A 14,046-nucleotide genomic window follows, 5' to 3' on the forward strand; every position below is an offset into this window, starting at 1 on the left:
CAAATGATTCAAAATCCTAAAGGATTTGCCATAATAAAGGGTAATGTCCACATTTCAGAAAGTCCCTTATCTCTCTCTGGTTTTCTGTCCAACTCATGCTTTTCATGGTGCAAAGTCCAAGCCCGAGGAATGCAGGAGATGGATTAGTAGAATTACATATGAGTGTCTTCTCTAGAACACAGATGTCTATATGATTTGAATTTCCTGCAAGTGTGTGTATTTCACGTTGGACTACACCATCCACGCATCTTGGCCCTGGTCAGATACCTGATCAGGTGCTGCACTGGTGGGAAGGCACGTAGACCCTTCAGCAAATGTGAACTGAGGATCCAGGAACTGTCTGGATCCTCATGTTTCAGGCAGGAAGAGAATGTTCCTGCTTGCACTTGTAAAATTTTCCTGTGTGTTTCTTCAAAGCTAAGGATAGAAACAACCCCCTCAAGGAGCTGTATGAAATGAGAATGCTAATCATGTTGCTGTTGAAAAAAATCAAATCAACAGAGAGTTAGGGAAAGAGAGAAGTTGCTTTTTGCAAAATCTGATAAAGGCTTTGGTGGCTTAAGCAGAAAATAATTATTTAATTAACTTGCTGAAATAAGTGCAGGGCATCTACTATCCATTCCCTGCTGCCCCCAGTGAATTTGAGATTGCAGCATTGACATTCACATGATAAGGATTGCTTTTTTTTTTCCACAGAAGAGAGACAACTTTGGAGCAAATCAAAGGTATTTATGCTCACAAAATGATCTCAAGTCTGCTGCAGAAAGGGATGAAGAATCTGAAATCATATCCCTTTCTTGTGTGCCACTTCAGGAAACAGTTTGGGCCTGGCTTCATACGTGTGCACTAGCTCCTCACCTATCTGTGTGTGCATCTAAGATCATGCCATAGAGCAGGGCCAAACCATATACTTGACCATTTACAAATCCTTCCTAAAACATCTCCTGGCCACTGTTCCATAAGGAACAGGAAAAGATCAAAGCAGAGGAGAATGGAACAGTGTGTTTTGCATTACAAACACACTCTGGACCAGAAACCAACTTTTTTTTGACACGGACATACTGGAGTCCACTAACATGATTCAGGGATTGCCACATCTGACACACCAGGAGCTGGGATTTTTTAGCTTTGAGGAGAGGCTTCAGAGGGGAGTTGATGTGTGTAAATGTGTATCACTGTGTATAGATATCACTTGGAAGGGAGTAAAAAAGTGGAGCCACTCTTCTCAGTGGGACCTAGTGAAAGGAAAGGAGGGAACAGGTGCCAACTGAGATGCATGAAATTACATTTAAATGTGAGAAAAACCCCATTTTTACTATTCATTTGTTAAATACTGGAGCAGGTTGCCCAGGGAGCTTGTGGACTCTTTGTCTTCGGAGATGTTCAAAACCCTGCCTGGCACAGCCCTGAGCAACCTGCTTTAGTTGACCCTGTTCTGAGTGGAAAGACTGGACCTCCAGAGGTCCATTCCAACTGAAACAATTCTTCTATGAATCAGTAAAATCCATTCAGTACCTTAAAGAAAACTCTAATCAATTCTAATTTTAGAAATTCAGTAGTGTACAGGAGCAGAGCACTTCACAAATTTCTGAACTATGCCCCTACTACACAGGTAACTTGACTCATACGAAACATTTCCTCATGTCTTAAAGGTTTAAACAGATGAGGAGACATAAGCATGTGACAGTATCACAGAATCTGCCCCTGAGCCCATCTTCAGTGTATTCCCCCTTTGCCAGTCTTCTATGTAACGCCTTGACCTAGTTAGGTGTGAGGGGCTTCACTGCTGGGTCTAATGGGAATCTGCACCAGGTCTGGGCAGGGCACGGGTGCTGGTTCTCACTGAGGGTTGTGTGCATCCCTAGCAATCTCCTTTCTGTGTGGTACTGCAACAAATCCTGCTGCTCTAAACCATGAAACGAGTATTGAGAAATCCTCTAAATCTTCTTGAGCAGCTGGTGGAGCAACATGGAAAAGAAATAGATTTAGCAGAGTTTCTTTGGTGCTTTCAAAGAAGTCTAGCTACAGGCCTTGGGTAAAGGCCTCATTCCCATGTTGATGTTTTCCCCTGAGTTTCCATAGCCTTTCAGGCAAGGCAGTATCTCCCCCACATGGCACAGGTAAAACCTTGCTCCTTGGACCGAGTCTCTGCCCTGCTCCAGACGGGTGTCCCGCTTAAGCTCAAGCCTGTTGTCTTTTGTCACCTCTGAGCAGGGTGAAATGTGACAAAATGAGCAAGCCCATGAGCCATGGAGAGCCCTCAGCAGGCAGTGAGACTGAGGCAGGCTTTCAGCAGGGTGTCAGATGCTTTTCAGGGCAGAGACAGTCCCTGGAATGCTGCAGAGTACTCGGGCCTTGGGCAAGTTTAGACACATGTTGATGCATAATACAAGATGGAGCCTATCAGTTGATATCAGACTCTTCCAGTCAGTCACAGGGTTGGGTAAGCATGTATGCCATGCAAAATAGGAGGTAATGTAACTACCAAATCAGAGTGGTATGGAAAGGTTTCTTGTTATTCCTGGTTGACTGTTTCATTGTGAAGTCATTCCATGGTCTACAGGTGTTGAGTAGGGGCAAGTACCACAAATAAAACTGTGGCATTATTTTGGAAAAAGGGAGGGAATGCAAAGTGGAGGGGAAAAAATAAAAGATGACATATACAGAAGCCATAATAGTGCAAAACATACACTTATCAAATAGGAATACCTTCAGTTTCTTGTGCATTTGTTCCATTTGTGGCCTGGGCCATACCTGAGCAGTTCAAAGTGCAGGACTGGAATTTAGGAGGTCTAGATTTTTTTCATACATTCCCAGTTGCTAGCTCATTTTATGTCCTGAAAACTTAAATATTTTTAAAGGGTAAGACAAACCAAAGGTGGAATGAAATAGGAGCAACATTTACATGTGAAAAATATCACTTGTGCTAACATAGGAGTCTCCTGTTTCCTTTCCACCTGCCTAGAGCAAGTGGTGTCAGAATTTGGTGCCCAAGGCAGGCTTCAGGCAAACCAGGCCCTTCTCCCTGGGCGGCAGGAGGTCCTTCCTCATGGCAATCCTCTTGTGACCAGGGGCAAAGGGCGCTGCAGCTGCAGGCTTTGGGTGGAGGAACAGACCAAGCTGTGGTGAAAGCGGGGCATTAGAGTGCCTGGCAATACACTTAGCCTTGGAGGAAACCCAAGAACACCGTAGCCTGGGATGGGATAGCTCCAAGGGACTGATCTTTCTCTTGGAGGAAGGTGACGGCATAGGACAGGCGAGGATCACGGCTGGGTGGAGGAGAGCTGCAGAGCCTTGGAAGAGCTGCGGGGCTCATGGGCTGGGCACCGCGAGCACGGAGGGCGGCGATGGGGGAAGCAGTGGTAGAGATGAGAAGGAGCGTGTGCACGCCCCAGGTGCAGAGGAGGCTGAACCACGGGCAGAGGTTCGAGAGTCAAATCAGGCCTCGGGGGCTGAGCAGCGGCTCGGCCGCACAGCCCCACCAGGCGCGGCAGCAGCAGGGCTCGGCTCCAGCGGGATTTAGGTGCCGGAGTCCCAGCCACCGTGCGGGCGGCCGCTTCCCGGGCAGGCGAGCCTCGCCCGGGGGCGGTGGCTCCGGCGGGGGCGGGACGGAGTGCGGGGCGGTGCCGGGCACAGGAAGCGGAAAGCGGCAGCAGCGACGGCGGCCGCCGCCGGGGAAGGTGGCGGGGAGCGGCGCGGCGGCGGAGGGTCGGGTCGGTGCCGGCGGCAGCATGGGACGGCTGCGGGAGGGAGGTGAGTCCGTCCATCTGCCCGTCTGTCTGTGCGGGAGGGTGATGCCGCTGCCCCCGCCACGCCCTCCCGCCGCCGGGACCGGCGGTGTGGCAGCCTCCGGCTCCCGCGCCTGGCCGCGGCGTCCGTGCCCGGCCGGGCTGTGCGGCTGCGAGCCCCGGCGGTGCCCGCTGCGGGGCCAGCCCGCCGCGTCCCGCTGCCCTGCCCGGCGCTTTCCGGGCTGCCCGCTGGTTCCCGTGCCTGGGCGGAGGTGGGAGGCGGGCGGGGGCCTCCCTCCTGCCGGCCGGGGCTCAGCCTGCCCGCCGTGAGGCTGCTGGGGCGGCGGGTCCGCGATCTCGGCATCCCGGGAGAAGCCGCTCGGTGTCGGCGAGGGCCGTGGGCGCAGCGGCGCTGTGGCTGCCGAGCCTCGCCCTGCGAGGAGCCCGGGCGCTCTTGGTGCGGGAGGCTCCGCGCTGGTGTGAACGCGGATGGTGCCTTGCCTGCCCACGCCGTGTGAAACAAACTGCTCTGTGTTCGGGCTCATCCCGCTGGGCAGCGCGGGAGCGGGAGCAGAAGTGACGGGAAGGAGCTGCTGCGAAATAACACGGGGGGGTTGTTTTTTTATTCAGAAGGTTGTCAAGGTGGTGAACTAAACTCTTTGAATTGCAGAACCGGTGAAAGCATAAGTGACTTGATGGCAGGGTTTTCGGTCTGAGGAGGCAGGTGGGCGATTCTGTGACTGTTTGGAGCAGTGGGATTTTTCTGACCCCGGGTTTGTCAGTAGTGAACGGTCCATAGGATCTGTGCAGCTATAAAGAGTTAAGAAATGGAGTCACGCTGGCTGGAAGTGCAAATTAGGATGTTATGAAGTATGTTCTGTGATATCATTGCCTGTGAGCTCAGCCTGACTTCAAGGAGGAGAATTGTGGAGAAGGGAGCTTCGGCAGTGCTTTGCCACCTTTGAAAAGCTTCGTTTTGACCATGCTTGGCTCTTTTCCCCCACTGGGGTTTGGCTATTTAGCTGGCCACAGTTATGAGGCCAGTGTTGGCTCTGTGATCACTACAGTTGTTAATTTTGAAAAATAAATGTGAATGGAGTCTTGTAGAAAGCCTCCTTTAAAAATGTTCCTATAGCTGAAATTTTGGAATAATCCCAGGCTGTACTGGAACGAGCCAGGCAAATATCTAACTGCTCCCAGCCACCGACCAGCAGCTCCCAGCGGTTGCTTCTGGCCTTTGGTTTAGGTTGGTAGTGGCAGTTGTTCCTGGTGGCTGTTGTCTTATGGATACGTCCACCTGGAGAGGGCTTCCTGTCATTGTGAGACTGGGATACAGTACTAGGACAACAGTACCAAAGGACTGCAGTTGTACTAGCAGAACTGCATGTTGTGTTGTTGTAGCCTGCCTTCCTTACACCCCCACCTCTTGCAACCAAAGCAAAGGATGGTATCAGAAATGTGACTGTGCTGCTGCAAGGCTTGTGCTGCTGTGTGGGGACCTGAGAGGCAGACCTGAGTGGAGAACTGTGATGTCCAGTTCTGCTGGTGGGAAACAGTAAGCTCATGTTTCTCCATGTCTGGTACCACAGCTTGGAAGAATAAAATTAACCTGTGTAAAAATGATCTTTGTACTTCTTTTAATTCCTCATTAACCTGTATGTCAGAATTTTCTGACTTGGATCAAATTAAAAATCAATGGTTATTTCCTCAGGGGTCAACACCTTTGCCCTCTCTCCTTGCAAGGGCAGAATGGCACTGGGCTTGTACAGATTTGAGCATGAGGCAGATATAGAGAGACTCCATTCTGTGGAGTCCCACTGTGCTGTGTCCTGGGGATTTTCTCAGGGTCTGCAGACGTCTTTTTTGTTCTGAATTTAAATAGAAAATGCAGGCAGATATGAAGTGTGTTAAAGGAGGGAGTGCTCTTTCAGTAGAGAAACATTTTCCAGTTCATACCTTTTAATGCTAACTCAGTATCCAAGTGCTATTGCTAAAAGCAAATATTGAAAATGAGGTGTAGGTGCTGCCTGCTGGGCTAGGCAGTGTCAGCAGTGTCTTGTGAGAATCTTTTTCCCATTTGTTTTGTTTTAAATGTCAATATGGGAAACTGTATTCCTGTACACAATCCCAGGTGCTCTGGTGTCCTGAGGCTGAGGCCACAATACCTTGTGCCAGGTTGCATGGCTCTGGCGTTAAGAGGAGATCTGGCAGCATGGAACACACCCATGAGTGAGCAAGCACAAGCTTTCACCAGTCTGACAGGATGGCACTGAGGTGTAGTTTGCATGATAGTCTCAAATGCTCATTGTGCTTCAGAAACTTGGACAAGACAGATGTGGCTCTTGGAGTGGGCAGAGGAAATCCTCCAGGGAAGTGCTTTATAGATGGCCCCATGTAGAGAGCTTCCAGCTGTGTAAAGAGGGGCAAGAGACTGGGGATTACTGCTTGGAAACTCTGCTCACCTGAGTGGTGGTTTTGCCTGGGTTTTTCTCTTGTCAGTTGCTGTGTTTTCAGACCTGTGTTGCTGCATGTTCTGATTAAACAGTGGATTGCTTCAATAAACCAAATGGCCTTTCTTTCTGATATATCCATGTCATGGACTAATGGTTTTCAGCTTTGGTGCTGGAAATTCCAGGGGATCTGTGAAATCTTTCTGAGGAGCCTCTGAGAAGCAAAAGAAAAGAGAACCTATTGCTAGAGGGCTTGAATTTGCTGACTACTAAATGGGTTTTTTTGGAATGAGGGGCTTGCAAATCAAGAGCCTTTACCATAGAGTAAAAGCCATGGTTTATTTTTTTATATATATATAAGGCCAAAATTGATCTTATTTAATGACATGCAGAAATAAATACAAATACGTTAGAAAAACCTTGTTTCCCAAAGCTCGTTGCCTGTTAAAACTGGAAGTCTTGGCTCTGTGAGTAGATGAGCATGGATGAACTTATGTGCTTCCAGATCAAGTTGCTGGACTGGGGCCTGTTCAGGAAATTCAAAAGCAAGAGGTTCCTGTGGCATTGCTCATAGGTCTTACTATGTCTGCAGTTGAACTTACGCAACTTCTCGTTTTCCTGAAGTGAATAATGGGAATGTGCTGCAGCAGTACTGTGCAGCCAAGCCAATGCCAGAGTTGGAAAAGCTTCCTCACTGCCTAGCTGTCTTAATTGTTTTTACTTTTGAACCCTCAGCGCTTGAGGTTCAGTGTGTTTGATTTGCAAAGCTCTTCGTTTCACTAAATGAAGGGAAAAAAGATTTCTCAGTGCAATAGCTTGTGGGCACTCATTACCCCACAGACAGCTGGTGCTGTTTAACAAGTGAGGCTGAGAGCATTTGGAGCTGAATTCTGCGCACATCCTCACGGACACTTGTGGCTGCTTTGCACTCCAGATGGCACTTCCAAATACATACAACTTCATGAACTGACTGGTAAACCAACTCTAATTGATTGCAAGTTTTAAACAGAGCAAGATTGAAACTGTGCAAAGATTTCAAAGATGAGCCGCTCTGGAGTTATTTGCCTCAGCTTCACAGGGGAAATCCATTGGGAAAGCATAGGATGTAAAAGGGAGCTGTTGTTTGCGTTTGCCCTCTTTGATTTAAAGATGTAACTTGCTCTTTTAAATTTCTCTTGGGCTGGGAGCCAAACTGCTCTCGCTTGAAGACGATCACAAAGCAAGCTTCATTGGAAATAGGATTGGGCTTCCAGTGTGGAAAATAGCAATTCAAAAGACCTCTTCTTGAGATTTATGAGCGTATGAAAAGAGGGAGTTACAATGAGTTGTGTAGCTGTGTAGAAACTGTAATTACAGTGATCTCTGGGGTATTCAGGGGTAACTACATTTCTTCACTGTCATGCAGGGTGTGGCAGTCCTCCTTGCCAGCACAGGGACCCAAAATTTACTTTGGGGTGCCCTTACCATTGTTTTCCATCTAGTTCTTGGCTTCCTTCTGTCATCATTGAGTAAGGGAAAGGCATAGTGAGAGTGCTGGCCCTACTGGGAGAAAAGTTCTGGGTGTACAGTTTATACAACTGTCATGGTGGAGCAGAGGAGGCATTCCCATCTCCCCTCTAGCTGTTCGCTTGTGCTGCTATTCACCCTGATGTTGGTTTTGCTGTTTTGAGCTGTGCTGTGAACTAGGTCACGGAAAGGATCCAAGACAAAAACGTGGCAGGGGGGCGAAAAGGGATTTTTTGTTTTGTTTTCCAGCAGTGCTGTTTGCTTGCTGAGAATTGTGTTGACACAACTGAGAGTGGTGAACCGTGGTGCGGAGGTGGAAGCTACTTACACCAGCTTTCTTGTCAACGCTGAAATACAGTGCAACTGTACCCTCAGGCCAGCGGAGCTTTGTTTCATGCAGGGCCAGAAGCTCTGCAAACAGACCATGCCTTCAGCAGAGTCCTGCAAGATGTAATGATCTTTTGTGAAGCCATTTCTGTTGGCTGTGTTGTACTCTGAATTCACGCTCTTTTGTGAAGGGAAGAGGCCCCAAAATGATGGGGCTGCTGCTTTAAGCAGACCAGTTGTTCTTGCCCAGAGGGGTAGGGTAGGAATCATCATTAACAGTGGTTTAGTAGTGGAGGTGTATAAAGACTGTGCTTAGTTTGGATATGGTTGTGTTACGAAGGACACACGTACAGCTTGTCTTCTCTAGGTGTCCTCAGGCTCTAGTAGTGGGCACTCTTGGGATGATGGCTAATCCAGTGTTGACTTCTTCCAGTCTATGCCATTGGAAAAGCTCCAACCTAGAGATGTAGTTTAGCTTGTTAATTGTCTTTTGGTCCCTTCCTTACCTCTTCCACAGTAGTTTCAGAAGCTTTTGTGGTGTAAGGCTGCCTTGCCTTCCTGCTGTGAAGTAGAGCAGGAGGTGGGTAACTGGCTTGGCATGGCTGTAAGGAATGTGTGTTTGCACTGTGCATCTCCCTCCTTGGCTGGGAGTGGTGTCTGTCTAGCAATCCAGGCTACACTCTGTTGGACAAATCTTGGAAGCCTTCTTGACCATCAGTCTCAGTTGGGCACCAGGCAAAGCCTACTAGTGGTCTTCTGCTTTTTGCAGCTGAGGCTGGGCAGATGTCTTTTGTTCCTGACTGGCCTGTGAGTGCCTCAACAGGAAGATCTATTTAGGTACTGGTGTATCCTGCAGTTGGGGCAAGGAGGAGGTGCAGAGTCCCTGAGTTCATCATAGAATCATTTAGGTTGGAAAATACCTCTGAGATTACTGCTTTTGACAGTGATCCAGGAGACTTGAAGGTTTTTGGGGGCCGCCTTGTTGACTTTTCACAGAACTGTGTCAAAGCCGTTGCTCTTGCTTACACAGAAAAGGAAAGTTGGCATGATCCAGCCTGCCCTGATGTTCCTGTGTTGGACTTTTCTGCCTGGTGCCCAAGCACTGCCTTACTTCACTCACCATAAAGTGGGCAGTGCTTGTTCATGGTACCTGCCCGGACAGCCTGTGCATTTGCACAGCAGCCTCTACCTGCAGAAATGTTCCCAGAGAAGTATGATCCTGTGCTGATGGGGTGAGGGATAGAAAGAGGAGCTCTATTCCCAGTCCCTCTCTCAGCTCTGATTATTTTACCTGGGATTTGGGGGAAAATTCTTTTATGTGGTTAGAGGAAAAGGGTGGGAGTTTATACTTTCCTAGAGGGCTAGGAAAAATATGTAACCCTTACTGATGTGTGCCAACAGCTCTCCTTGCTTTTCCTTTTCCTTTTCCATTCCATACAGTGATATGTATCTGTAAAGGTAATGGCTATTCTCGAAGGGACTCCAGTAACATCACAAACAGTGGTTTAAGACTACAATAACTTGTCACCTTTTGTTCAGCTGAGGGTGTTTCTGGTCTGTGGTGCCTAATGACTGTAAAGTCCTGTGTAGCCATCTCCTCATAGTGCTTTTTGAACGTAGGGGGGTCGTGGCCTCAGCTCCATTTATCAGAGGAAGACAAACACAGAGAAAGGATTTTTCTGTGTTGCCTAGCAGGACAGTAGAGGTAAAAATCAGCTTTAATGAGCCTATTGCTGGAGCAGTAAGGTACAAGCTGTGTGCAAATCTAGGGAGTTAACGAGTGTTAACATCACATCCTAGGCTGGGGGATTTTTATTCTTGTTACAGTAATTATGCCATTTTCCAAACTGTGCTGTGCCTTGGCTTTGTTTTACTGTATTTAAATCCATCCTCGTTCCTTTCCTCCTGAAACCGGGCCTTATGGTCCCATCCTAGTTTGTCCTTTCCGTATTCTCTGAGGCACAATATGCCCTTAGAGCTTGGGAATCCTGAACACAAAAGATCCCGATGCCTTTCTGCTTTCCAAGAGCCCTGGAAAGCCCAAGTGTTGTGCAAATACCTGCAGCTCTGGATGCAGTGGGGGTGCTGCTTTGCTTTGTTTCAGATTGCCCCTCCAGCCAAGGAGCCCTGTAGGACAGAGGCTCTGTTATTTGGCACTGCTTGCATGTGGCAGAGCTCTGCTCTGCTGCGAGCATCTGTGGAGGTGTTAGTGGAGGAATCTTATGGCTGGCAAGAATAGTTGGCCAAAGCAGGATTTCTGTTGCTGTCCCTCTGTCTTTGGGGAGGAAGAGGGATGAAAGAAGTGGTTGCCTTTTTTTGTTGCTAAGAGCTTCAAAAACTGCTGTGAGCCAAAAATTACAGAGGGATCTAATTTAATTTTAAAGTGCTCTTTTGCCCACTCTGAAAGCCTGGCATAGTCCTGTGTTGGCTGGAGGCAGCAGTTGCCTAGGCAGAAGGCATGTGAGAGTGCTCCTGTGTGCCCCAGCCTGTGCCAGGGTACCTCTGTCCATAGCTGCAACCCTTCCCTCTTCCCTATTTGCATGTGTTTCCCCAAACCAGTGATTAACTCCTCTCCTTTCAATTTCTCTTCTCACCTAACACAGGATGTGGATTTGGAAAGTGGAATGATGTCTACCCTTCCTTCCCACCGGTCTCAGGGGTTTTGACATGTTACTGTTGGGAATTGTTCTAATGTTGCCCTGCTCCAAAAAGCATGACCCTCTTCTGCCCTTTACAGATGTGACTTCAGCTGCTGTTCCAAATGGAAGTGCATTGTAGGAAGCTTTGGCCCATATAAGCTAGATGTGATCTCTAATCGACTCTCCCCAGTGTTATTAGTATGTGTATATTTAGAGATGATTTTTAATAAAATTAAATTCTTCAAGGCCCGAATTAGCTTCTGGAGGCAAAGGTTACAAAGAGAGGGAGGTGTTCACAGTGCATCGATTGTATAGTAACTAATGCCTGTATAATGGGCACACCTTGCAGTTATGAAAACAAAGCAGGTTCAGACATGGTGGGCTGATTCTCTCCAGCATTTCTCCTAGGGAAGTTGCCCTCACCCCCACCCCTTCCCCTTGTAAGCAGGCTGTAATGCTGCTGTTCTGAAAGGGGGGTTATTTGGGCTGTGTCATGCAGGAGAAGAGATGTGGTGTCAAAGCCAAGCCTGGTCATTCTTCTGTGGGTGAATTTTGGTATGTAAGGCTGCTGTGCCCAGTCACTGTCCCTACCAGGTGTCCTAGACTGTCTCTTCCAGATTTTTGGATGAATGAGCTAAACTCTGCAAAACAGATGCACTGAATTAATTTGAAGTTCTTCAAATGCCTATATTTCACTAGATCAGAAAGAGAGGCTGAGCAGGACAGGCTTGATGAGTGTGATATGTGCCAGAGTGAGGGAATTCCTGCAACAGGGATGATGTCTTGCTTTGCTTAGAGTACACTTCCATGCCTGTTTCTTGTTTCTTAGGTCAATCGTGAGAAGCCAAGCACCCTCCCTCCCCTCCCCTCTGATCAGATTCCTTTTAAGTGAAGCTCGCTGAATCTCTGGGACCAGATCTCACCGATGACTGGGAAGCAAAGAGTACCCAGGAAAGCACTTTTACCACGGACTCCACCTCAGGAGCACCAGGAACTCATCTTCTAAATAAAACCTGTGCCCCTTCCGTGCGCACCCGATGTCTGCTGCAATGGATACAGAATCAACATATTCGGGATACTCCCACTACTCAGGTCACTCCAAAAAAGCTCACAGACAAGGGTAAGGAAATGTTTGTTTTTAATTACTTACTGCTCTAAGTTAGGATATGTCCAGTGGGAAAAAAAGCTGTAAGCCAGGATAAAATCAGTGGACCCGTGTCTCTGGAGGAGATAGACGTGGAAAGTCCTCATGGGAACAAAGTGAGGAGACTTGAAGCTGCTAATTCAGTGATATTCAACCTGTTGGATGCATGCTGGGGTTATGTGTGGCCAAAAAGATTGGGATAGTGCCAGTAGAAAGAAAAGATCACCTAACTCCCCTCTTAAAGGGTGAGGGATGAGTACAGTATCTGGGGAGAAGAGTTAGACTTCCTAAACTGATAATTACTAGTTGTCTTCTGATGCCATTTCTTTGTTCTGTAATAATAAGGTTTCCTGCCTCTCCCCACCCTCCTCCAGCCTACTTTGTTAATGGTGTGTTGAGGTTTTTTTAAATAGAATTTGAGTGGTACTTGAGTCGGCAACAAGTCCTTTATCAGCGTTGATTGGATTAGAAGTCAGGCTTTTTTGAACTTGAATAGCAAGTCCTTTCTGTTGTGGTAGTTCAACAGCCTGAAAACCCATCTGCTCTGAAACTTCTGATTATTTGGAACGTTTTCTTTTCTTTTTTTATCTACGTCATTTTTAGTTTTACATGTGAAATATGTGACACTTACTGTTTGCAACTTATTACTGAGCTGGTTCAAAATAATTTTGCATTCGGAAGCAATTACCCTTATGTGGTTGGAAAAAGAATTCTTCCATGAAGTCTCTTTGCTCACAGTCCAATTATCGAGTAAAACATGTCTTGTTTGCCTTTTTTCCCTTCTTTAGCATCCAACCCCTAATACAGCTTGTCCTTTTAAACTTAGAATGCTATGTGGAAAGATGCCCACAAAGTTCCAAAAACAACATAAAAATCCTAGAGCCCTTAAACTAGAAAAAGTGTCATCCCATGAAACCTTTTGGCTTTGGTAATTCCAAGAGAGAGGCAGAGCTGGGATACTCACGGGTGTTAAGTCAGTCCCTGAACACAGTGAGGGTTTCCAGTGCAAAGCCTGCTTTCCTGTCCATGTGGGAACGGGGAGGAAAGCATTGGTGAGCAGATTGGTGGGGCTTAATTCATCTTGAGACTTTCTCAGATGAGAAGCTGTGAGGTCTGCAAGGGTGCTCTGGAAATAAAGACTGGCCTTGTACCCTTGATGTTCTTGCTTTCTTTGTGAGAGGTTAACTTGAGGTTATTAACCAGCGAAAATAAACTTCACCAATTGTCCTACAGTGTTAAGGTCAGAGATGACAAGAATCTGCTTTGCAGGAACTAAAGCTCTATTGATTAATTCCTTGTGTTAACTGGGCATGTCTCTGCAAGACACTTTCTTGCAGGTGGAGAACTGTGTAGACCAGTAAATTCCAAATGGAATTGCCAGTTTGTGGCATGCAGGCTTTCCTTTTAAGCACAGCACTGATGGAAGGTGTTTTAAGAGAAGGTGAGGTGGTGGGCATGGATGCCTGTCCTCCCCTCTGCTACCACTGAGGGGGTGGTCTGTCCCAGCCTCCAGGCTGTCAGCTTGTCTGGGCAAGGTCCCTTTCTTCCTCCTCCAGACCTTGTTTTGTCACAGCCTGAGTCTGTTGATCAAGAGAAGGACAACTGGCTGAGCTAATGCTTGGGGCACCTGTTGCAGGTACAGGTGCAGCACCTTTCAGGCCCTGCTCCACAGAGTTACTGGTAACATTGTTCTCCTCCTCCTCTGTTTGAAAAAGGAGCCGGGACAGACACAAATCTCCCCGAAGCAAAGATGGCAGTCGGTCTGAGAAGTCCGTCACTATCCAGACACCTCCTGCAGAGCCGCTGCTCGGGAATGACGCCTCTCGGGCCGAGGAGGGCCAGGTAAGGAGAGCAAACCTGCAGTGTGTGTGTGGCACAGAGCGTGGGGCTCGCTGGCTCGCGGGTGGGAACAAAGAATTGCTTGCATGCTGTTTAGTAAGCAGAGTGGCTTATGGTGCCCTTTGCTCATGCACACAGCCAAGGTCTCCGTCACCTCTGTCTTGTTGTGAGGTGCTGTTTCTGTCAGCACCAGTGACAATTCCTTGGGCACTACTTTGACTCTCTCTCCAGAGTGTCATCTGTCAAGCTCTGTAGAAATACGTGTTTCCATTGTCTCACTGTGCATTATTCAGCCCTTTCAGCTGTATGTGTATTTCAGTTTTTAACCGGGATTTGCTCCAGGTAATCTCGTAAAGTGCATTAGAACCAGGATTCCAATAGGGAATGGAATCAAGAGATGTGAAACCAGTGTG

At 47.7% G+C, this 14,046-nt stretch overlaps 1 protein-coding gene across 1 annotated transcript in view; it reads left to right on the forward strand.

Moving 5' to 3' along the window:
- Positions 1-3,629: 3,629 nt before the first annotated feature.
- The window catches only part of VANGL1 (VANGL planar cell polarity protein 1), a 42,795-nt gene continuing 32,378 nt past the window's right edge, over positions 3,630-14,046 (forward strand). The window contains exons 1-3 of the mRNA XM_039718005.1: positions 3,630-3,753; positions 11,480-11,770; positions 13,510-13,636. Of these exons, the coding sequence (XP_039573939.1) occupies positions 11,688-11,770; positions 13,510-13,636 (210 nt within the window). The 5' untranslated portion in view covers positions 3,630-3,753; positions 11,480-11,687. The remainder of the gene's footprint in view (positions 3,754-11,479; positions 11,771-13,509; positions 13,637-14,046) is intronic.

The sequence above is a fragment of the Passer montanus genome, unplaced genomic scaffold, assembly GCF_014805655.1.
Source record: "Passer montanus isolate IOZ18808 unplaced genomic scaffold, ASM1480565v1 scaffold39, whole genome shotgun sequence".
Taxonomy (NCBI): Eukaryota; Metazoa; Chordata; class Aves; order Passeriformes; family Passeridae; genus Passer; species Passer montanus.